The 24,873-nt window shown below is 45.7% G+C and overlaps 1 gene segment (V, D, J or C); it reads right to left on the reverse strand.

Annotated features, from left to right (window-relative positions):
- Window positions 1-7,338: 7,338 nt before the first annotated feature.
- Window positions 7,339-23,743, reverse strand: LOC128772897 (immunoglobulin heavy variable 3-23-like). The segment is given in 3 exon segments: window positions 7,339-7,503; window positions 23,226-23,536; window positions 23,636-23,743. Coding segments are annotated over 3 exon segments (522 nt in total).
- Window positions 23,744-24,873: the final 1,130 nt, after the last annotated feature.

The raw sequence follows: 24,873 nt of genomic DNA on the forward strand, positions 1-24,873 counted from the left end.
GGGCCTGTGGTCTGGGGTCTAATGTGGCAACGCAGGGATTTTCTCATTTGGGGTTCTGTGGTGGTTTCTCGGGAGGGTGTCCCTGTTTGGGGTAAAACTTACCAAAGTATCTCGTGTGAAGTGGCAAACGCGGTAAAGAAACGAGCCTCCAGGTAAAGCGTATTTGCGCTGCTGTGACACGTTCACTGCACGTCTGAAATCACAGAGTAAGGTGCTCCTGCAAACAACAGTGTCAGCCCCACACGATAGAAGCAAGAGAGGGGTCAAACGCTGTGACGTAGGCCCACGCCCAGACCCAGCTCACCCAGGCGGAGAGGCCACGGGCCCTGCAGGAGGCAGCACGTGAGCCAGAGGCACGTGGGAGGGTTCTATTGGTGGCCACGTGTCTTGGGTGCAGCGGAAGCAGTGGGATTTGGAATTCCCGTTGTCCGCAAGACGCCACTAAGAAGCTGTTAGAACTGCGAAAAACAATGAAGGGACATCTCCCGGAAGTGGACTCGGGAGGCGGGGAGGGGAGGCTGGAAGGCGGAGCCCACCACCCAGGGTCAGGCTGGGGAACAACCCACCGCTACAGACCCAAGATTAGAACCCTCCGCAGAGAGAAGCCCCAGGCTCAGGCCCCACCAGGGGAAGCTGTGCCCTGCGGCCCCTGCAGGAAACCCACCGCGCCTGCAGCTGGGCCCGGGAGGCGCCTGCTCGCCCTGCAGCCCTGCTTTCCTCCTGCGGACTTCGCTTCAAAACCACGCTCCCAACTTCCTCTTCTCCGCGAAACAGCGCTCCTCTCCGTGTGCTCCCCGCTCGGCCGCGGTTTTGCCACAGCTTGCTGGGCCCGGACGGCAATTCTCCGCTACTCCTGAAGAAACCCACTTTGGCTGGTAACATAACTGGCGGGTTATTTCCAAGGGCAACGGAAGGAGCAACGAGGACACTCGCAGGATAGGAGAGCAGCACACACACACCACGTGCACGTCTGCACGCTCCTGACGACCCGTCGGAAAGAGAAAGGAAGAGACGGTGCCATTTGCAAGCGCGGCGGAAGGAACGACGTGCCCCAGAGGAAATCTGAGCAAGGAGGTGGCAGGCCTGCTGTCCCAGGACAGGGCACTGGGGACAGAAACGCAGGAAGACGCACGGGGGCGGAGAGCTGCTCTGTGCTCCTGGCCGCGGAGGAACCGCCCCTGTGAGCACGTCTGTCCTGCCCGGAGCCATCTGCAGCTCCGGGGTGTCGCACAGAAGTCCCCACAGCGCCGTCGCAGGCTCGGGAGGGACACCCCGCCCCGCGCGGAGGCCGAAGGGACCCGCGAGGCCAGAGCGGCGGGAGTGGGAGCTCCGCCAGGGGAGCCCGCTTCTGGACCGCGAACCGCATGAGGCAGCGGCGGGAACCGAGTGGGCGCGGAGCAGGAAGACGGCCGCGCGGCCCCGCCGCCCGGCGCCGGTGAGGTAAGCCCCGCGGGGGACACAGTGTCACCGCGCACGAAGCCGCGCAGGGTCCTTTCCCCCCAGGGTCTGGCGAACAGCGCCCCCCTCAGCCTCCAGGTTCCGGAAGCTCCTCTTCCCTGGGCCTGGCTTTCTCCTCCCCTGCTCCTCCCTTGGCAGGAGCTGAGGGGACCGGGTTGTTGTCAGTGTGGACGCGGGGCCACGTCCCTCTGAATCCTCCACAGTGGGCCCTGGGAGACCGGGTTGTTGTCAGTGTGGACGCAGGGCCACGTCCCCCTGAATCCTCCACAGCGGGTTCTGACGAAACCGGGTTCTTGTCGGTGTGGACACGAGCCCTCATCCCCCCGAAGTCTCCACAGAAGGTCCTGTGGAGACCGGTTGCTTGTCAGTGTGCACGCGGGGCCACGTCCCCCTGAATCCTCCACAGTGGGTCCTGAGGAGACCGGGTTCTTGTCGGTGTGGACGCGGGGCCATGCACCTCTGAATCCACCACTGCGGGTCCTGAGGAGACCGGGTTCTTGTCAGTGTGGACGCAGGGTCACGTCCCCCAGTGTGGACGCAGGGCCACGTCCCCCTGAATCCTCCACAGCGGGTCCTGAGGACACCGGGTTCTTGTCAGTGTGGACGCGGGGCCACGTCCCCCAGTGTGGACGCGGGGCCACATCCCCCTGAATCCTCCACAGCGGGTCCTGAGGACACCGGGTTCTTGTCTGTGTGGACGCAGGGCCGCGTCCCCCAGTGTGGACGCGGGGCACGTCCCCCTGAATCCGCCACTGCGGGTCCTGAGGAGACCGGGTTCTTGTCAGTGTGGACGCAGGCCCAAGTCCTCCCGAATCCTCCACAGCGGGTCGTGAGGACACCGGGTTCTTGTCTGTGTGGACGCAGGGCCACGTCCCCCTGAATCCTCCACAATGGGTCCTGACGACACCGGGTTCTTGTCGGGGTGGGCACGGGCCCTCATCTCCCCGAAGTATCCACAGCGGGTCCTGAGGAGACCGGGTTCTTGTCAGTGTGGACGCAGGGCCACGTCCCCCAGTGTGGACGCAGGGCCACGTCCCCCTGAATCCTCCACAGTGGGTCCTGAGGAGACTGGGTTCTTGTCTGTGTGGACACCGGTCCAGGTCCTCCCGAATCCTCCACAGCGGATCCTGACGAAACCGGGTTGTTGTCGGTGTGGACACGGGCCCTCGTCTCCCTGAAGTCTCCACAGCGGGACCTGAGGAGACCGGGTTCTTGTCGGTTTGGACGCGGGCCCTCGTCTTCCCGAATCCTCAGCGGGTCCTGTGGAGACTGCGTTCTTGTCAGTGTGGACGCAGGGCCACGTCCCTCTGAATCCTCTACAGTGGGTCCTGAGGAGACCGGGTTCTTGTCGGTGTGGACGCGGGCCCTCGTCTTCCCAAATCCTCCACAGCGGGTCCTGTGGAGACTGAGTTCTTGTCAGTGTGGACACAGGGCCACGTCCCTCTGAATCCTCTACAGTGGGTCCTGAGGAGACCGGGTCCTTGTCTGTGTGGACGCCGGCCCGGGTCCTCCCGAATCCTCCACAGCGGGTCCTGACGAAACCGGTTCTTATCAGCATGGATGCATGCCCTCTCCGCCGGAAGTCTCCACAGTGGGTCCTGAGATCAGGTTCTTGTCACGTGGACAGGAACCTATGTCGTCCTGTTCCCCCACTGTGCATGTAATGGCACAGACTTAAGGTCAGAGTGGTCCTTCGTGAAGAGCTCCTTAGATGGTGTTGTCAAGGGCCTCTCCTCCAGGTTGGAAATGGTCAAGGATCTGGGCACATGACACAAGGCAAAAACAAAAACCCCACACTCTTTGAATTGTCCCCATTCTATCTTAGAGGTGGATTGGGTCTCTCCCAGTGGGCCTGTGCTGCCATGCCATAAAAATCCAAGTCCCAGGAATCAGAGCTTCTTCCTTCCTACCTCTGTGGGCTCTGGGGGCTTGGGGAGTGTCTTCCTCAGAGCCTTCCCCCCTTTTTTTTTTTTTGCCTGTGTCTCCTGCCCTGTGCCTTGGTGTGCTTGTCATGGTCTTTTGATAGAGTGAAAAGTCTGGAGGCTCCTCTAGGGTGTCTCTGTAAACAGGCTGTGGATACTTTGAGTTTTTCAGTGAATGATGACTTTGGCGGTCTTGGACCAATCCAGTCACCTGCAGCATGTCAAGTGCTGTAAGCAACAGCTTGGAGCCAATGACGAAGACCCACAAAAGCCAATCAATGTCCTTGTCTCCCTCCCTTTGGACAAATGATTCCAGGAAGCCTTGCATTTCCATGATGGTATAGTGCCTGTCACCATTTCTGTCTCTCACGCTGGTCCTTGGACATGTAGCTGTAGTGGATCGTGACAGGGGAAATCTGGGGTAGAAGTTATTTCTTCCCGGAGTCGTGTTCTGTGGCCTCCCACACTGAGGTGTCCCACTGAACACCTGATAGGTGGGGAGCCATTGGCGACAGCAGCAAGGATTGCAGCCACTAGGGGGAGCTTGCCATGGCCAAGTCCTCCACCCTGGGTGCCATGATGCTCCTTGTAGATTTGCCTCCATCACTAGCTAGGCCTGGCTAATCAAGCACAACACCACGGTGCTGGCCGCAACACAGTGGACCAAGCAGCTGGCCTCTTCTTCGACACTAATCTAGGAACACTGTCCTCGGTGTCCACCTCCTTTGGAGGTGAATAGGAAATACACACCCATGTACCCCCAGACTGGTGCCTGCTTGTTGGTCTCTGCAGGGAGTCTGACCTTTTATGGCACTGATAATTTAGGGTGAGGGTTTCTGGCAACACCTGGCATAAGCCCAAATCAAAGCTACAGACCACCAGCAAGCACCAGCTCCTTCCCACAGCAGCTGAGACGTGAGGGTGAGGAATGAGTGAGCCATTCTTAGGTCTAAGGCATTGTGGGGGGGCATCAGCTAGGCTCCCAATCCCATCCTTGAGGATAAATGTATTGTGGGACCTCAGCTTCTGGACTGAATTAAGAACATGAAGACTGTGACCTGCTGAAGGAAGTGGCAACAGCAAGTCACAGTGGGTGACAGGCAGCTCCCTAGGTATCTGAGCCCTCGTTTGGGGTACATGAGATGTGTGGGCCCCTTGTGACTGAAGGTGGGGTTTCAGTACACCCCCAACAAAGGAAATGGAAGCACAGGATTTATGACTTACAGAGCCCGGAACAAGAGGGCACAAGGACCCAGGGAAGGGCAGGCCTCCATCCCACATTCGCCATGATCAGGACATAGAAAACAGGGTAGCAAGTACAGGATTTCTTGGGAGCGGATGGGGCTGAATTCGCTAACTTTCACAGGCTCACCTCTGTGTTATTCTAGAAGGTGCTTGGGAAACCAAAGTGGGAACCCTAGGCAGATTCTTATCTACAGTTAAACTCACTGAAAAGTAGGCAAGAGAAAGAGAGCAGGGATTCACCTTTCCCGGTCTCCCTCTGGATGCCAGAGTCATCCATAGACACTTGTGCCTACCTTTCTGATTGATGTATGGGGTGCTCCTTTCAGCTTCATGGTCTCAGTCTCCCACATTTGGAAATTTGCTCTCCAGAGAGGCACAGCTTGCGCTAGGTGGAACCTAATGGCAGTCCCCTTCCCTCACAGCCCGCAGACACCCCCGTGTGGACAGGCAGTATGGGTGGGTGGTAGCCCTCCATTATCCTGAGCCCACACGGGACTGGGGGAAGACAGATTACCTGGAGAATGAGAAACTTTTCAGTCCACAACAGCGTAGTTTTGGAGAAAACTCATGAAGTTGCCAATAAAGGAGCTTGTGTCAACTTCTCTTAATTCTGGAACCAGACACTTCCGCTCAAGACACAGCTCTGACTCAGGTCCTCTTCCCAGAAACTAAGGCTCAGTTTGGGCTCTTACAGGCTTAAAAACTACATAAAAGCCAGAAGCATGCAGTTTTCAAGTTTTATTTCAGAGTGCTGGTCGGTGACCCATGAGAGACCTGGTGTCAGAGCTGTGATGTGCCTGAGGACCCCTGTGTCTCCCGCAGACCCTTGGAAATGTGGATGTCAGCTGTGCCGCCTCAATACTGTATTTTTACAGATGCACCAGATGCATTGTGTATAGTTGTTCAGGGGTCTGGAGGCTAAATTATGGATTGTCTTCTTGAAAAATCTCTTCCTTAACTTTCTCTGTGTTTATAGTTCTGACATTTCCAGAAACAACAAAGAGGAATGCAGCTATTATGGCATAAATGTGACCAAAACCCACTCTGAGATATACCATGGATTCATGACTTTGCCTGACTGGCTGAATTCTTCTGGGAGGGGTCCACAGTCTGTGCTCCCACCAGTGCCTTGACCGTGCACCATGGAGGATCCCAGCCTGTGTGGCTGTGGCAGTTCCTGTTATGGTTGCATATCCCTCTGTGACTGCATTTCTCTGGGATACAGTCATAATTCAGCTGAGCCCCACTGCCAGTGCAGTAGGTATTCCGACAGAACTATCCAGGAGCACAAGAAGTACCAGTTCTCACATGACCAATCTGGGTTGTTCCTGTGCTACGATGTGAATCCAGCCCCAAACATGAGAACCCTGGATCTCAGACAGATGGAATCCAACATGTTCTTGCAGCTGAGGGAGATGTGTGACATTCCTACACTGCAGCCTTCCACACGGCACGCCTGTATGGGAACAGGTTCAGCGTTGAATTCCCCGGGGTCTTCTGCAGTGTCCATGTCGGCTGCCTTCGTGATTTATGGTATAGCAGACATCTTCACCTTTCCCAGAATTTCTGCCAAAGCTTTCTTGGCAGTGAATAGTGCGGTCAGTGCAGTTTCCATGATAGCAGCAGCCCTCTTCAGTGCACCCGGTTCCATCTTGCATATGGAAGTCACAGGGTACGCCAAGGTCACCCCATGGCAGAACTCTGGAAGATCACGTATATTTTCGATTGGTCTGCAGGGTGTCCAAGCAGCGGAGTTGGTGCAGTCTGTATAGCATCTGCCTGTATTCCATTTGCCCCCAGGGGTTCAGATACAATCACGCATACAGCCTAGATTGCTGTAGCACTGGTTGAATGAGCCGCAGTCACACTGCTTTCCTGGATCCACTATGTAGTTTCCATAGTGATAGTGGGTCAGGCTTTTATTTAAATGCACCCTTTCAGTGTTGAACATGCACTTGCCTGTTCCACAATTCATTATGTGCTGCATATGAATGAAGGAACAGTTACTGAAAGCTTCCATTATACCAGTTAGTTGGGTCCTAAGGCAGCTGGACCTTTTTTGGCAAGCACATTCATCAGTGTCAATGCACGAGCCACAATTTCTTGCCATCTGATGTGTTGCTATGACAGACAAGAGTAAATAATGTCTGCCTAAATAACCCAGAATGATGGCATATAAGCCATTGGTGGATGGCATATAGAATATACAACTGGACTGCCATGAACCTCATGGGGCCCATCTCAAATCACATTAAGGGTGAATGTGTTTTAAGAAATCGAAAATACTTTCACTCATACTATTGAAGAGGAAAAAAAAGGGGCTCTGATGCAACACAAAATTGCCTGAGTGAGCTTGATGTCTCTCACTATAAATGACCATGAAACCAATAACTTACATCAATAGCATGAAATATGGACTCAATTAAGCTAACTAGCCTTACTAGGAATTGGGCACTTTTTTCCACGTGGTTAACACACTATACATTGTTTTGAAACTGAAAGCAAGTCCTTTGAAAATTCTGTGATGGGATGAACAGCACTTACTAGAGATCCTTGGGGCTGCACTGGCATTTCCTTGAGGAACAGGGGGTCCCCTGTCCTCCTTATATCCCCGGTTATAAGTAGGTCCCATTGCACAGATGTCTGCGACTATGTGAGAAACAAAGTGTTCAAACCATTGGAAATCACTGAGGGGTCTCATATCATAGGCAAGTTAATCCAGCTTCATGATAGCTTCAAGGCTGCCATAACCTAGGTCAATTGTGACCATGGAAAAAGGAATCTCCTCCAGGTAGCTGAGGTAGTAACAGTCTGGACACATGAAGGGGTAGTCCACCTGCAAGGCTCCCTGAGCATCCTGAGTCATCATCAGCAGAGTCTGGACCAAAAGAGTTTCTTGTGCCGCATGTACATAACATGTCTCTTGCCCCAAAACGCAGGCTATACACAGACAGCCAGGCATCTGAATGCCTTTGCTGTGGTGCGGCTCCTTCTTGGGAATTACCACCTCAGAGGAGATTTAGCGCCATGAGGGATGCCCTTGAGAACCCTGCACAGGAGCCAGCACTGCCCAGAGTGCAAAGAGCAAGAGGGGCGCCCTCAGGGTGACCTGGCCCTCTGCCAGCCTCATGCCCCTGCTCAGAGACATCTGCCAGTGAGAATGGATAAATGGAGGATCCTCAGCAAAGCCAGGTCTAGACCATCGGACAGAATAGAGGGCTGTGCCAGGTGGCCAGCACCCTGCACCTGGGGGCGCCCTGTGGGGTTAGGCAACAGTCCCAGGGTGTGGCATTGGGTGACCCTGCACATCAGTTCGGCTGGGGTGGATGTGGGAGGGGCAGGTGGGCCATGGTCAAGAGTGGTCACATGGACATGGGTAGGGATTTGGACCCAGAGGCATGGCTCTAGTCAACACCTTCAATCTTTCCTCCAGCTACTTGCATATGGGCTATGCAGTTATATCACCCTTAACTTCTCTATCAAATCCATGTCCTGTGGTACTGCTGGGTCACTTTCTTTGGATGACTACTTTTTCTCATTACAGAGACCACTGCTTTGCTTCCTTGTGATGCGGAGGTAAACATTGTCAATTTTACCTTTAGGGGTGATGCTAAAAATCTCTGTAGTTTTGTGTGTCTTATTCTCCTTGGCTATTAGTTTGCAAGCCATTTGATCCTTTTGGTTTTTGCTTTGAAGGTTCCTCTGAGTTCACTGAGGAAAACATTTGTCAGTATTCTGAGTGATGATTGGTGAACTACAAGGTTGTATTTTAGTATTTTCTTATGCCAGCTGGGGAGAACAGAAAGTACTGCTGACCATGTGTGAGCCCCAGGGGTTTTCTCCTCTAATCCCTTATGGGGGTTCTTTCCTGGCCTCTGGCAGTCTCCTCCCATGTAGTTTGGTTCCCTCTTCAGCTGGAGATGGAGGGGAGTTGAGGTTACTTTGCAGCTTGCACCATGGAGTCTGCCCATGATCAAAAGATGGTTTTGACCATGGCACTCCCTTGCTTGAATAAGTACCCTCTACTGCTTTAAAACGCCCTGGGTCAGGGAGAAACCTCAGAGTTGGCGTTTGGACAAGAGTTTGCCTTCTCCCCTGTGGCTGGCCTTCTGAATATAGCTCAAATTCCTTTGCCACCCAAACTAAAACTTTGAACATTGACCTTTCCAGTAACAGGCAGCTGAATTTGGGTTTTGATAACAATGAAATGGAGAGTGAAATGGCAGTTTCCAGGGCCTGGCAGGGAGGGTCAGTGAGGAGTAGATCTCAAGGGCTATGAATTTGTGTTATGCAAGATGATTAAGTTCTAGAGGGGTCTCCACATCATTACCCCTGTAATTAACAATACTGTAATGTATGGTTAAAATTTTGTGAAGAGTCTGGGTCTCATGTTCAGTGAGATCTTAACCACAATATAAAAGTGGAAGACACGAGTTTTGCTTCTCACACAACAGTGTGCTGAACTGCATGGACACACTCTCTACTGATAATTTGAAAACAATTAAAAAAAAACTTGTATGTTTTGAAAACTAACCCTGAGGATATGTCATTTACAGATATCTTCTTCCATTCCATAGGTTGCTTTTTTGTTTTGTTGATTGTTTCCTTCACTGTGCAGAAGCTTGCTATTTTGAGGCAGTCTCTCTCTATATATAATTTTCTTGTATTATATTAATGTAAATTCAATCTGTTAACATACAGCGTAGTACTCATTTTAGGGGTAGAATGTAGAGAACCATCGCATACATATAACACCCAGTTCTCATTTCACCCAGGGCCCTCCTTAATGGCCACATGCCATTTAGCCCACCTCCCCCACTTCCCCTCAGTTTGTTCTCTGTATTTAAGAGTGTCTTCTGGTTTCCTCCCTCTCTGTTTTGATTTATTTTATTTTTCCTTTCTGTATGTTGTGTTTCTTATATTCCACTAATGTGTGAAATCATAGGATATTTGACTTTTTCTGACTGACTTGTTCCACTTAGCATAATACACTGTAGTTCCATCCACATTATTGTAATTGGCAAGATGTCATTCTTTTTGATGGCTAAGTAATATTGCATTGTATATATTTACCACCTCTTCTTTATGCATTCATGTGTTGATGAATATTTGGGCTGTTCCACAATTTGTTTTTTGTTGATAAGGCTGCCATAAAGATTGGGATGCACGTGCCCTTTCGAATCAGCATTTTGGTATCCTTTGGATACCTTTGGTATCCTTGGATAAATGCAATTGCTTGATCACAGGATAGTTCCGTTTTTCATTTTTTGAGGAATCTCCACACTGTTTTCCAGAGTGGCTGCGCCAGTTTGCATTACCATCAACAGTGCGAAAGGGTTTCGCTTTCTCTGCATCCTTGCTGACATTTTGTGTGTTCTGAATTGTTAATTTTAGTCATTGTGACAGGTGTGAGTTGGTATCTCATTGTGGTTTTGCTTTATATTTCACTGATGAAGAGTGTTGTTGAGCATCTGTATTCGTGTCTTTTTGCCATCTGGATGTCTTCTTTGGAAACATATGTATTCATGTCTTCTGCCCATTTCTTCACTGGATTATTTGTTTTTTGAGTGTTGAGTTTGGTAAGTTCTTTATAGATTTTGGATACTAACCCATTGTCTGAGATGTCATACAAATATCTCCCCCCATTTTGTCAGTTGCCTTTTAGTTTTGTTGATTTGTTCTTTGCTGTGCAGAAGCTTTTTATCTTGATGAGATCCCAATAGTTTATTTTTGCTATTGTTTCCCTTGCCTCTGGGGACATGTCTAGTAAGAACTTGTTCTGGCCAAGGTCAAAGAGGTTGGTGCCTGTGTTGTCCTCTAGGATTTTGATGGTTTCCTGTCTCACATTTAGGTCTTTCATTCAATTTGTATTTATTTTGGTGTGTACTGTAAGAAAGTGGTCCAGGTTCATTACAAGTTCACGATGCTGTCCAGTTTTCCCAACACCAGTTTTTGAAGGGACTTTTTCCATTTGATAGTCTTTCCTGCTCTGTCAAAGATTAGTTGATCATATAGTGATGTGTCCATTTCAGGGTTTTCTAATCTTTTCCATCAATCTATGTGTCTATTTTTTGCCAGTATCATCCTGTCTTGATGACTACAGCATTGTAATATAGCTTGATATCCAGAATTGTGGTGCCTCCAGGTTTTTTTCTTTTTCAAGATCTTTGGTTATTTGGGGTCTTTTGTGGTTCCATGATAATTTTAGAGTTATTTGTTCTAGCTCTGAAAAATGCTGGTATTATTTGACAGGAAATTGAATTATTTGCATTGAATGTCTAGATTGCTTTGGATAGTATTGTCATTTAACAATGATTTTTCTTTTGATCCATGTGCATGGAATATTTTTTCCATTTCTTTGTGTTTTCTTCAATTTCTTCCATAAATGTCCCAGACTTTTCAGAGTACAGATCTTGTACCTCTTTACTTAGGTTTATTTCTAGTATATTATGGTTTTGGTGTAATTTTAAATGGGATTGATTCCTTGAATTCTCTTTCTCCTGCTTCATTATTGGTGTATAGAAATGTAACAAATTTCTATATGTTGATTTTGTATGCTACAAATTTACAGGTTTATTGTAGCAGTTCTAGCGGGGTTTTTTTTGGTGGAGTCTTTAAGGTTTCTATATATGGTATAAAGTTCAACTCCAGAACTGAATAATCCTATTAAAAAATGGCCACAAGACATGAATAAGCATTTTTCCAAATGTGACCTACAGATTGTCACTAAACACATGAAAAGATGGTCAACATGACTCCTCATCATGGAAATATAAATCCAAACTACAATGTAATATCAACTCACACTGGTCAGAAAGGCTGAACTCAACAGCACAAGAAACAACAGGTGTTGGTGAGGATGCAGAGAAAGAGGATCCTTTTGGAGGTGCTGGTGGGAATGCACACTGGCACAGCCACTATGGAAAACAGCATGGAGGTTCCTTAGAAAGCTAAAAATACAACTCCGTTACGATAGAACAAATGCACTACTAGGTATTTACCCAAAGGATACAAAAATGCTAATTTAAGGGAATTGTACCTCTCTGTTTATAGCAGCTATGTCACAAACAGCCCAGCTATGGAAACAACCCAGCCGAAGTATGCATTGATTGATGAATGGGAATAGAATACGTGGTATATCTACATAACCCCGTCCACGCACACTGGAATATTTCTCAGCCGTAAAAGGAATGACATTAGCTATTGTTAAGGACAGGGATGGGCCTAGAGAGTATTATATTTACGGAAATAAGTCAGAGAAAGACAAATATATGATTTCCTCCATATGTAGAATTTAAGAAACAACAAATGGGCCAAGGGACAAATAAGAGAGAAGAGGCAAACCAAGAAATAGGCGATTTTTTCAATGTTCACTTATTTATTTAGAGAGAGAATGGGAGGTGGGGCAGAGGCAGATGGGAAGAGAATCCCAAGGAAACGTCGTGCTGTCAGTGCAGAAACCAAAGTGGGGCTCGATCTCAGGAATGATGAGATCAAGACAAGAGCCCAGATCAAGAGTCGTGGGCCTAACCCATGGAACCACGTAAGCTCCACGAAACAGATACTTAACTATAGGGGAAAAACTGATGGTTACCCTGGGGAGGGTGTGTGGAGGGATGGGGAGGTAGTTGATGGGGATTAAGGGGAGCGCTCATCACGAACACTGGGTGCTGTATTGCAATGTTGAATCACTATATTTTACACCTGAAAGTAATAGTACATTGCATGTTAACTAACTGGAATTTGAAGAAAAACTCAAATAATGTATTTATAGTGCCTGCAAATGGCCATGTTGGCATACAGCCCATGAAGAAGCATTTATTGCAGAAAATATACTACCAGAAAGAATACCTAGACTATTTGAACTAAGGTATGTTCTTTTCCTTTCCCACCCCAGATCAGCAAGAAGAAACTCCAGTGCAAGTAACTGGGACTATAGGCATGTGCCCCTGAGCCTGGCTGCAACCTCCCCTCCAGACTGTTGTAGCCAATACACACGGTTCCCGGTGACCAGCTCCTGTTCAGAGGACTCTTTCCCAGAGGGACAGGATGTCAGGGACCCTAAGCTGTTTGCTGTTGAGGCCAAGCCCCAGCAGGTGCCACTGAGATGTGCGACTCACTCATTGTTGGCAGCCCCACTCCCAGAAAGGAAGCTCTGCCCTGGGCACAGTCCACTAGGGATGCTGGGAACCTGATCACCCCAGACCTGACTTGTATGGCAGGAGTCTCATGCCACCAGGACAAGCAAGCCACAAGGCAGTGAAGCTGCCAGCCACCCCTAAACAGAGCCCTCAGTTTCCAAACTGTTTGGAATCCTGTTTGTCCCCGACACGCCCTGCAGCTGCAGACCTTTGCCCAGAGTATTGCCCAGGGTAAGGGGGAGATGGAGTAATCCTCTAATCCAAGGAGCAAATCTGTTCCTATAGAACTGACTTCATTTCCAGCTAAGTGTGAGGAAGAAGGTCTGGGCCTCATGTTGTGGGAGAGTGAGGTGCAGGAGACAGATGGTTTCAGTGGAGGATTCCTAACCTACTCCCCCTCACCTGCAGGAGAGAGCCAGAGCCAGGGACAGTGGAGGCAACAGCTCCTGTCAGAACACATATCAGACTATGGTCTCAACTACTCTCCATTCAGAGGAGTCCGAGGTTGTAGGGTTCAGTCTGTGGAGACTCCATACATCAGAGGGTGGTTGAACATAGGAGTGCTGTCAAATGAAGCAGAGTATCTCATCCTGTGGTTTGGGAAAGAAAGAGATAAGGAATGCCCAACCAAACCACTGTCACCATGGTCTGGCTGTGTGAATGTCCCAGGTCACACCACCTCTGTAATTATGGGACTACCGCCCTTCCCTCCACATCATGTCTTTGAGTTTCACCTGATTTCAGGTGTGCATCAGTAGTGTCACAGTTCTCTGGCAAAGCCTCCCATTGATGGAATTTTCGTAGTTGGTTTATTCCTTTATATATAGAAAGACTTTTGCCTTATTCTGAGCTTCTAACACTAAGAAAGATGCTGTAAATATTTACACACCATTTATTTTCTGAGCATGGGATTTCATTCTTCAGGGACAAATACTCGGGAGTGGTATTTCCAGGTTCCTTTTTATGTCATCCATGTATAATTTCATAAGCAACAGCCAACGGTTTTCCAGAGCTGGTGTTTGTTTGTCAATCCTTCCTGCATTGTTTGAGGCCCCACGTATGCTGGATGCTCACCTGGATGTTGTTGTCAGAGTTGTTCCTACCTGAGCCATTGGGATGTGTGTATAGGGCATCTGTTGCATTCTTGATTTGAATTTCCCTGACAGTCGATGGTGTGAAGAGTCTTCTCCAGTCAGTAACTAATGTGTCTATAACCTCAAGGATAGGATGTCTACTACACAAGGCTGTGCTTGTTTGATGGAGGTTTGTTTCCTTTTTTCCTATTGACTGTTGAGGGTTCTTAGCATATTCAAGATGCAGGTCCCTTGGTGGTTATGCAATTTGTGAATGTTGTCTCTTACTCTGTAACTTATCTTACTATTGGTATTCACGTGGGCAGATAAGCGGAATTGATTTTCACAAAGTCTATTTATACCATTTCTTTTTATGGGTCTTGTGTTCTTAGCTATAGTTTTCCTTTTCTTGTTGATTGATTGCTTATGACTAATATTTTTTAAAAATGTTTATTCTTGATAGAGAGAGAGAGAGACAGAACGTGAGCGGGGAAAAGCAGAGAGAGAGGGAGACACAGAATCTGAAGCAGGCTCCAGGTTCTGAGCTGTCAGCATAGGGCCTGACAACGGGGCTCAAACCCTCAAATTGTGACACCGAGACCTGAGCTGAAGTGAGACACTTAACTGACTCAACCATCCAGGCACCCCACTGATTTCTTGACTTACAATGTAACTAAAAGTCTTGTTTTTTTTTCTGGTTTCTCTCAATGTTGACATGTTCCCTATTTGGTCCCTGGTGACTTAGAATTTTGTCGTTTGTTTTTATTTATTTATTTTTTTTTTTTAATTTTTTTATTTTTTTTATTTTTTTTATTTTTTAATATATGAAATTTACTGTCAAATTGGTTTCCATACAACACCCAGTGCTCATCCCAAAAGGTGCCCTCCTCAATACCCATCACCCACCCTGCCCTCCCTCCCACCCCCCATCAACCCTCAGTTTGTTCTCAGTTTTTAACAGTCTCTAATGCTTTGGCTCTCTCCCACTCTAACCTTTTTTTTTTTTTTCCTTCTCCTCCCCCATGGGTTTCTGTTATGTTTCTCAGGATGTCGTTTGTTTTTAAATTTATAGACTCTAGCAAATCATTTTCGTGGCATGGTTTTTCCTAATATATGGAAATTAAGTGGAAATATAGGAAATTGAAGTTCAAATTTCACAAGAGTTGCCATTCTGTGTCTCTTTGGCCAGACTGCTCATCAGATTTGATAGATATGCTCCTGGGGTCCAAAAACACGTTTACCTTTTCAGGTGGTGGGCTTTCTATATGTCTCAGGAGCCGCTGAGCTCTGTGCACACAACTGCGTTCTTGACACAATTTTTCCTTCGCAATTCTATGTGAAACCCTCAAAATCCATTTTTTGCATTGCCAATTTTAGACACTTCATGAATAGAATGCATTGAAGCTCTTGTATCATTTCCTAAAATTATTTTACTCTTGCGTGTTTGGGACTGTAATTTTTCTTCTTCCTTCCAAGGGGAGCTCATATCTGCATTTGTGGAATTCTTCCAGGCTTCTCATCTCTTAATACTTTTCCAACGTGGTGTGCAATTTTTGACCAAATGAATACTTAGGTTTATTTGTACTCTACCACATTGGGTGATAGGAGCCGCGAGAAGGCTGCATCATATGGGTTTTTTTTTTTGTCCCCTTGTATGTTACCTGTCATATTGAATGTTTATAGAGCATCTAGCCCCTCACTTTCATGAACCACTAACAGGGGACATGGTTCTCTTCAAGAGACAGGAAAGGAAGACAAGGGAGCTGAGAAAGCAAGTCGGGGAAGGAACCCCAGAGCTTCTCAGGAAGCGTCAACTGTCCACACTTTCCAGTTCTGCAGATGTGGGTCCCTGCTGAGGCCCAACCTGGGTTCTTGTGCAGGTGTCTGGACAAGCTGCCCATGATGTGTGGGCACAGGGGAGTTGGGAAGGGCAGCTGTGGTTTGAATTCCAGCCCACCTGGCACTGCTGTGAAAATTCATGAGTATGTTAATTTATGTCCACCATCAGTTAGGGATATAATGAGAAAATGCAAGACGTTAGACTCACTACCTTAGATTCCATGTTCATGACAATTTGTGACAACAATTCTCCCTTCCTTTTTTCCACTTTTTAAATTTTTCAAGTTTGTGTTTAAATATTTGTTAGTTAACATATTGTGTAATATTAATTTCAGTAGTAGAATTTATTGGTTCATCACTTACATTAACACCCAGTACTCATCACAACACGTGGCCTCCTTCATCCCCAACACCCATTATCCCATCCCCCACACACCTGCCCTCCAGCAACCCTCAGTTTGGTCTCTAACCTTAGAGTTTTTTTTATTTTATGATTTCTTGCTCTTTTTCCCCTTCCCCTAGATCTAAATTCCCCATAGGAGGAAATCATATGGTGTTTGTCATCTTTGACTGACTTACTTTGCTTAGCATGATGCCCTGTAGCTGCATCAACATCTTTGCAAATGGCAAGATTTCATTCTTTTTTATGACTGAGTAATATGCCATTGTATACAGATAGCAAATTAATCACTTGGTGGACTTCTGGTCTCTTTCCTCAGTTTGGCTGTCATAGTTAATGGTGCTGTAAACATTGGGGTGCATGTACTTCCTCAAATCAGAAGTTTTGTATGCTTTGGATGAATTCCTAGTAGAGCAATTGCTGGAGTGGAAGGTTGTTTAATTTTTAGTTTTTAAACTGTTTTCTGGAATGGTCCGGGCACTTTGCATTTCCACCAAGAGTGTAAAAGGGTTCCCTTCTCTCCTCATCCTCATCAATATCTGTTGTTTCCTGAGTTGTTAATTGTAGCCATTCTGACAGGTGTGCAGTCATCTCTCATTGTAGTTTTGATTTGTAATTCTCTGATGATGAGTGATGTTGAGCATATGTTCGTCTGTGTCGGTTAGCCATCGGAATGCTTTGTTTGGAAAAGTATCTCCTCATGTCTTCTGCCCATTTCTCCACTGGATTCTTTGTATTTTGGGTGTTGAGTTTGAGAAGTTTTTTTAATAGATTTTGGATAGTAAGCCTTTATCAGATATGTGGTTTGCAAATACCTTTTTAATTTCTGTAGAATGCCTTTTAGATTAGTTGATTGTTTCTTTAGCTGTGCAGAAGGTTTTTATTTTGATGAGGTCCCAGTAGTTCAAGTTTGCTGTTGTTTCCCTTGCCTCTCTAGACACGTCTAGTAAGAAGTTGCTATGTCGAAGTCCAGGAAGTTGCTGCCTGTTCTCCTCTAGGATTTGATGGTCTCCTGTCTCACATTTAGGTCTTCCACCCATTTGGATTTATTTTTGTGTATGGAGTAAGAAAGTGGTTCAGTTTCATTCTTCTGCATGTTCTGGTCCAGTTTTCCCAACACCCTCTGTTGACAAGGCTGTCTTTTTTCCCATTACATAGTCTTTCCTACTTCATCCAAGATGAGGTGGCCATACATTTGTGAGTCCATATCTGGGTTTACTCTTCTGTTCTCTTGATCTATGTGTCTCTTTTGTGCTTGTAGCTTACTGTCTTGATAAGTACAGCTTGTAATACAGCATGAAATCCATAGTCATGAAGTCTCCCGTTTCTTTGTGTAGCATAGACATTTCAACACTACTTGCTCCTTAAATCCATGAACATTGAAGGTGTTTCCACTTCCTTGTGTCATCCTCAGTTTCTTTCACCGTTTTTAGAGTCTTCAGATTATGGATATTTTAACTTTTTAGGTATCCTATTATATTTGGTGCAATTGTAAACGGGATGGATAGGTTTTTTTTTCTTTCTGTTTCCTCATTATTGCTGTGTAGAAATGCAGCCGATTTCAGTATGTTGATACTGTATCTTGTGACTTTGCTGAATTTGTGCATCAGTTCTTGCAATATTTTGGTGGAGTCTTGAGTTTTTTATATAGAGTGTCATGTCATCTGTGAAGAGGGAATGTTTGACTTCTTCTTTTCCAACTTGTATGCCTTCATTTTTTGTTGTCTGTTTTTGAGGATAAGACTTCCACTGCTGTATTAAGTAGAATGATGGGTGTGGACATCCCTCTTGTGTTCCTGACAGTAGAGGAAAAGGTTTTTTTTCCCCACTGAGGATATTAGCTGTGGGGTTTTCATGTACGGACTTTATGATGTTGAGGTGTGTTTCCTCTACCCCTTGTTGAGGGTTTTATCAAGAAAGGATGCTGTACTATGTCAATTTTTTTTGCATCTATTGAGAGGGTCATATCATTCGTATCCTTTCTCTGATTGATGGTATGTATTACATTGATTTATTTGTGACTATTGAACCACCCTTACAGCCAAGGAATAAATCCCACCTGGTCACGTTAAAGGATCCTTTTAATGTCTTGTTGGATTCAATTTGCAAGTATTTTCTTTCTTTCTTTGTAACGTTTATTTATTTTTGAGACAGAGAGAGACAGAGCATGAATGGGGGAGGGTCAGAGAGAGGGAGACACAGAATCTGAAACAGGCTCCAGGCTCTGAGCTGTCAGCACAGAGCCTGACACGGGGCTCGAACTCACGGACCGCAAGATTACGACCTGAGCCAAAGTTGGACGCTTAACCGACTGAGCCACCCAGGCGCCCCTGCAAGTATCTTCTTGACAATTGTTGTATTCTTGCTCATTAGGGCTAGTGGCATGTAAGTCTCATTTTTAGTGGGGTTTAATCTGGTTTGGAACCGTGATCATACTCATCTTATAGAATGAATTTGGAAGTTTTCTTTCCATTTCTATTATTTGGAACAGTTTGTGAAGACAGGAATTTTCTATTCTACTTAAATAGAATATTTTACACTCTTCTTAAATATCTGGTAGAATTCACCTGTGAACCTATCTGGCCCTGGATTTTTGTGTGTCAGTAGATTTTTGATTAATGATTCAATTTCTTTGCTCATTATCAGTGTGTTCACGTTTTCTATTTCTTCCTTTTTCAGTTTAGGTAGTTTACATTATTCTGGGAATTTATCCATTTCTTCCAGATTGCCCAATTTGTTGGCATATAAATCTCCAAACTATTTTCTCATAGTTGTATTTCTGTGGTGTCAGTCGCGATGTCTCCTCTCAAATTCTGATTATATTTACTTTCGTCCCTTCTCTTTTGTTTTTGCCAAGTCTGCCCATGGGTTTATCATTTTTATTTCTTCTTACAAAAACCAACTTATAGTTTCATTCATCTGTTCTACTGTTTTTCTTTGTTTCTATATCATTTATTTCTGCTCTAATCTTTTTTGTTTACCTGTTCCTGCTGGCTTTAGGGTTCATTTGTTGTTCTTTTTCTAGCTCCTTTAGTTGTAACGTGGTTGTGTGTTTGAGACCTTTCTTCTTTCTTGAGTTTGGCCTGTACTGCTATATATTTCACTCTTCCATCAACTTTGCTGCCTCCAGATGGTTTGGAACTGGCATGTTTTCATTTTCATTTGCTTCCATGTATTTTTTTATTGCTTCTGTAATTTCCTGAAAATCTCATTCCGCTTTTACTACAATGTTCTTTAACCTAATGTATTGGCAGTGTTGCTCAAATTTTTCTTGTGGTCGACTTCAAGTTTCATAGTGTTGTGGTTTGAAAATACGCATGGAATGATCTCAGTCTTTTTGTACTTGTAGAGGGCTGATTTGTGACGTAGTATGTGATCTGTTCTGGAGAATGTTCCATGCGCACTCAAAAAGAATGTGTATTCTGGTGCTTTAGGATGGAATGTTGTGAATATATCTGTTAAGTCCATTCAGTCCATGTGTCTTTCAAAGCCATTGTTTCCTTATTGATTTTCAGCTTAGATTGTCTTTCCATTGTTGTAAGTGGAGTGTTAACGATCTCTATTATTACTATTGTCTATTATCAATGAGTTTCTTTATGTTTCTTATTAATTGAGTTATATATTTCAGTGCTTACATTTTTGGGGTATAAATATTTAAAGCTTCAGATCTTCTTGTTGGATAGACCCCTTTATGATGATATACTGCCTTCCTGATCTCTTGTAACAAACTTTGGTTTGAAAACTGGGTAGTGTGATATGAGTGTGGTACTACAACTTTCTTTTGACGTCCATTAGCATGATAAATTGTTTACCCTCCCCTCACTTTCAATCTACAGGTGTTTTAGGTTGAAAATGAGTCAATAGTGGGCAGTGTATAGAAGGATCTTGTATTTGTTTTTATCCATTCCGGTATCCTATGTCTTTTGATTGGAGCATTTTGCCCATTTACATTCACAGTAATTATTGATAGATATAAACTTAGTGCCATAGTGTTACCTCCAAAGTCATTGTTTCTGGAGATTTTCTCTGTTTATTTCTAGTCTTTGTTACTTTTAGTCTTCCTTTCCCACTCAAAGGGTCCCCTTTAATTTCTCACAGGGCTGATTTAGAGACCATGAACTCCTTTGGTTTTTGTTTGGGAAATTCTATCACTCCTTGTATCTGAATGACTGCCTTACTGGAGAAAGTATTCTTAGCTGCAAAATTTTCAATTGCGCATGTTGAGGATATGATGCCACTCCCTACTTGCATGAAGGTTTCTGTAGAGACATCTGCCATAGTTTTTTTTTTAATCTTCCCTTGTTAGTTAGCAACTTCTTTTGTGTTGATGCTTTTATGGTTTTTCTTTATCTGGATATTTTGCCATTTTCCTATGACATGTCTCAGTGTTGGCCTGCTTTTTTTTTTTATTTTTTATTTTAATGGGTGTTCTCTTTGCCTCCTAGATGTGGATGTCTGTTTCCTTCCTCAGCTTGTGGAAATTTTCACTATAATTCACTCAGATAAATTGTATCCCCTTTTTCTCCCTCTTATTCTTTTGGGACTCCTTTCAAAAGAATGTTATTACAGTTTATGGAGTTGCTGATTTCCCTAAGTGTATGTTTGTGATGCAATATTTTAATTTTCCTCATCTTTCCAGCTTCATCTCCCCCATACTTTTATCTTCTATGTCCCTTCCTCATTCATCTGCTTCTTTCAGCCTTGAGGTCATTATATCCAATCAGTTTCACATCTCGGTTACAACATTTAAAATTTCATCCTGACTAGTTTTTAGGTCTCTTCTGTTTGCAGTATGCGTATCTTTCATGTCTCATACATTTTCCTCAAGCACAGCTAGTATCCTTATGATACTTTTTGAAAATCCTGTTTCATTATGAGAGTTTTTAGAAATTCTTTTTGAGGCACATTAGTTTATGTGTTTTAATTATATCCCTCACAATGACTTTTCACCATTTTTTCTTTTAGGATGAGTTCCTCCATCATGTTGTTGTCTATGTCTCTGCCTTCTTAAATGTTTTAGAAAATCCTGTTATCTTTTCTGCTTCTAGGGTAGTATCTTTATTGAGCAGTGTTCACATACTGTCCAGGGCCTGACACTTCATGAAGCATTTGTTTTATGTTCCGTGGCACTGTGCTGTCGTGTTTTGGCTGCTCTGTCCCTCAGGACAGTCCTCTGCAGATTTTCTCCTTGCCTCCAGTGGGGAGTGTTGGACTTTGTGCCCAGTGTTGTGAGTTTTAACTAGGTGAGTTTGGTCTGCTTGTTAAAAGAGGCTAATTCCTATCTCCCCTAGAGGTGAGGATATGCATCACTGTATGATCAGCTGACTTGGTGCGTGGGGGGCTTACGGTGGTCTTTGGAGGAAGGGGTGCAGTGGTGGTCTGGTTGCCAGGCACTCTTTCCTAGTAAGCAAGCACTTGATGGGGGCTGGAGTAGGTGGAGCTTGGTGTTAGTGGCTCAGCTTGCACTGGGGATGCTGTGCTGCTGAGTGAAATCTGTCCATGCTGATTGGTGGGAGGAAATATTGGCATCAGCTCCCTCTCTAGTCCCTGGAGTTGGAGTTCCCAGCCTCCCCTGTTCAGGAAGCTCTCACACAGAGAGAACACTTGTGGGTCCCAGGCTTCCATCAGAATTTATTTCACCCTGTCTGCGTCCAAGCCATTGACACATCTGGTGGCACAGGGCTCTTATGTTTTATCTCAGGAGCTCTAGCTGGGTTTGAAAACTCCAAATTGTGTGAACTCAATATGACAGGGACCCCACTGATCCTCTGGGAAAGGGTCTTGATGTGCTGTGCCTGGAGCTGATTTACCCCAGATGGGCAGCTGCATCAATACTAGGGGCTTGGAGTGCATGGTGAAGAACACCCAGAAGGCAGTGTCCAGCTAGCCGCTCTCAGAAGAGGCTCCTATGCTAATGATCAGGGAACTTTAATGGTGCCTGTCAGCTCTCCTGTCCTATGAGAGGCAATGCCCCGTCTCCCAAATGCACTCCGCGAAGGGAATTGTCTCTCCCCATGCGACCCAGGGGATACTCAGACCACAGTTCCCCTTATGGGCCTCTGCCCTCCTCCACAGGAGCACTGCTGTGCCCACCAGACTCCACCCCAATGATGGGATTGACTTTTAAATCTTCAGTCTTTGAGCTCCACGTTTACAGGAGGTTGACTTGTCATGATCAACTTTATAGGTTATCTTGACTGTGTCATGGGTGCCCAGATTCACCACTGTTTCTGTGGATGTCTGTGATGTGTTCCAGAAGAGATTGGGATTTCCATCCATGGTTTCTTTCTGCCTGGGCACCACCCATTCCATTAAGTGTGTCAATAGAATCTGATGCAGATGGAGGACGAATTCCCTCATTTTTACTTCCCATGTGCTTGTTTGAACTGGAATATTGGTCTTCTCTGGCCCTTTTCCTGAGAGTTACATCACCATCTCTCCACGTTCTGAGACTAGACACTAGTCAGAATCAGACAAGAATTATGTCACTGGTTTTCCTTGGTCTTCAGATTGTGACAGTAGATCATGGGACTTCTCAACATATTTAGTTATGGAAACCAATGACCTTTGGGTTGTGTTCTTCAGGGGAATCTTAACTAATACATGGAGATTGTTTGTCTCTCCTTTAGAGTAATTGAATAAAGCTGTAGCTCATTTAAAGTCCTGAGTAGTAAAGGGATATGAAGAAAATGTCACGTTGTTTGACTGGGACAAGGGCTGGGTGAGGATAAGGAGGAGCTGTGGGATCCTGTGGTCCTGGCTGCACAGGGAGCGCATCTGGGAATCCTGTAAATGTGCAGCTGTTGTGCCTCAGGAAATCTGTAATTCACTCATGTTGAGGGACCAGAGTAAGCAAGTGCAAACAACTGTGTCTTGTGCATGTTAGTCTAGTTTCCCTATGACAACCCAGTTGCTAATTCAGAGAGTTAATAGGTAAACACAGAATCATATAACCAGGGAGGCTCCCTGGGGAAACTGCTGTGTGGAGAGGAAGCCCCAGACCCTGACAGGAAACCTGATTGTAACCTCCATCTGCACCTGCGCCTGGGAACACAAAGGAGAATTGTGCATAGTGTGCACCCCCTGGTGGTGCTGATCCCTTCCAGCAGGGAGGTTTGTGTCTGGGCTTCCAGTGATGTCCCCTCACTGTGTCTTTCGCACAGTAATATGTGGCCGTGTCGTCGGTCTTGAGGTTGTTCATCTGCAGATACAGCGTGTTCTTGGCGTTGTCTCTGGAGATGGTGAATCGGCCCTTCACGGAGTCTGCGTAGTTTGTACTACTTCCACTACCACTAATTGCTGCGACCCACTGCAGCCCCTTCCCTGGAGCCTGGCGGACCCAGCCCATTGCATAGCTACTGAAGGTGAATCCAGAGGCCACACAGGTGAGTCTCAGGGACCCCCCCGGCTTCACCAGGTCTCCCCCAGACTCCTCCAGCTGCTCGTCACACTGGACACCTGCAGACACAAGACATGTTTGTCAGGAAACTGTCACACATCCACTGTCTCACTCATATCCACTCACAGACTCAGTGTCCCTCGTTCACCATGAATTACCTTTTAAAAGAGCAACCAGGAACACCCAGCCCAGCACAAACTCCATGGTGAGGTGTGTGTGTTCTGTGCTGATCACAGAATGGGAACACCTGGGACTCCCGGGGCTGGGGCTCGTCTCCCAGCTGCACGGTCGGGCTGGGTTGGTTTTATCAGCACAGAACGGGCCCCATTTGCATGTCCTCTGACATATATATCAAGCTCCAGACTTAGGTTTGATTGTGTAAAAGTGAATGACAGGGTTAGGGATGCACTTCTACATTAGTTTGTGTGGATGGCGGTGTGACAATATGAAGAATTTTTTTTTTCAGTTTTGGATTTTTACCTTTATTAATGGAGGCTTCGCATAATCTTTAAGAAACATTTACCTCAACAGCATGATCACGCAATATTTTCTCTTAAAATATTTTAATTTTTTAATTATTAATTAGTATTTATTTTTAGTTTTAAAAATTAACATCGAAATTAGTTATTATATAGTGCAACAATGATTTCAGGAGTAGATTCCTTAGTGCCCCTTACCAGTTTAGCCCATCCCCCCTCCCACAACCCCTCCAGTAGCCCTCTGTTTGTTCTCCATATTTATGAGTCTCTTATGCTCTGTCCTCTCCATGTTTTCATGTTATTTTGGTTTCCCTTCCCTTATGTTCATCTGTTTTGTCTCTTAAAGTCCTCATATGAGTGAAGTCATATGAGTTTTGTCTTTCTCTGACTGACTCATTTCACTTCGCATAATACCCTCTAGTTCCATCCACATAGTTGCAAATGGCAAGATTTCACTCTTTTTGATTGCCAAGTATTACTCCACTGTATATATTTACCCCTTCTTCTTTATCCATTCATCCATCGATGGACATTTGGCTCTTTCCATACTTTGGCTATTGTTGATAGTGCTGCTATAAACATGGGGGTGCATGTGTCCCTTTGAAACAGAACACCTGTGTCCCCTGGAGAAATGCCTAGTAGTGCAATTTCTGGGTCATAGGGGAGTTGTATTTTTAGTTTTGTGAGGAATCTCCATACAGTTTTCCAGAGTGGCTGCACCAACTTGCATTGCCCCCAAAAATGCAAAAGAGATCCTCTCTCTGCATCCTCGCCAACGTCTGTTGTTGACTGAGTTGTTAAGGTAGCCATTCTGACAGGTGTCAGGTGGTATCTCATTAGGGTTTTGATTGGCATTTCCATGATGATGAGTGATGTGGAGCATTTTTTCATGTGTCGGTTGGCCATCTGGATGTCTT

This window comes from Panthera pardus, unplaced genomic scaffold (genome assembly GCF_024362965.1).
Source record: "Panthera pardus isolate Hobbes unplaced genomic scaffold, ASM2436296v1 HiC_scaffold_24, whole genome shotgun sequence".
NCBI classification, from domain to species: domain Eukaryota; kingdom Metazoa; phylum Chordata; class Mammalia; order Carnivora; family Felidae; genus Panthera; species Panthera pardus.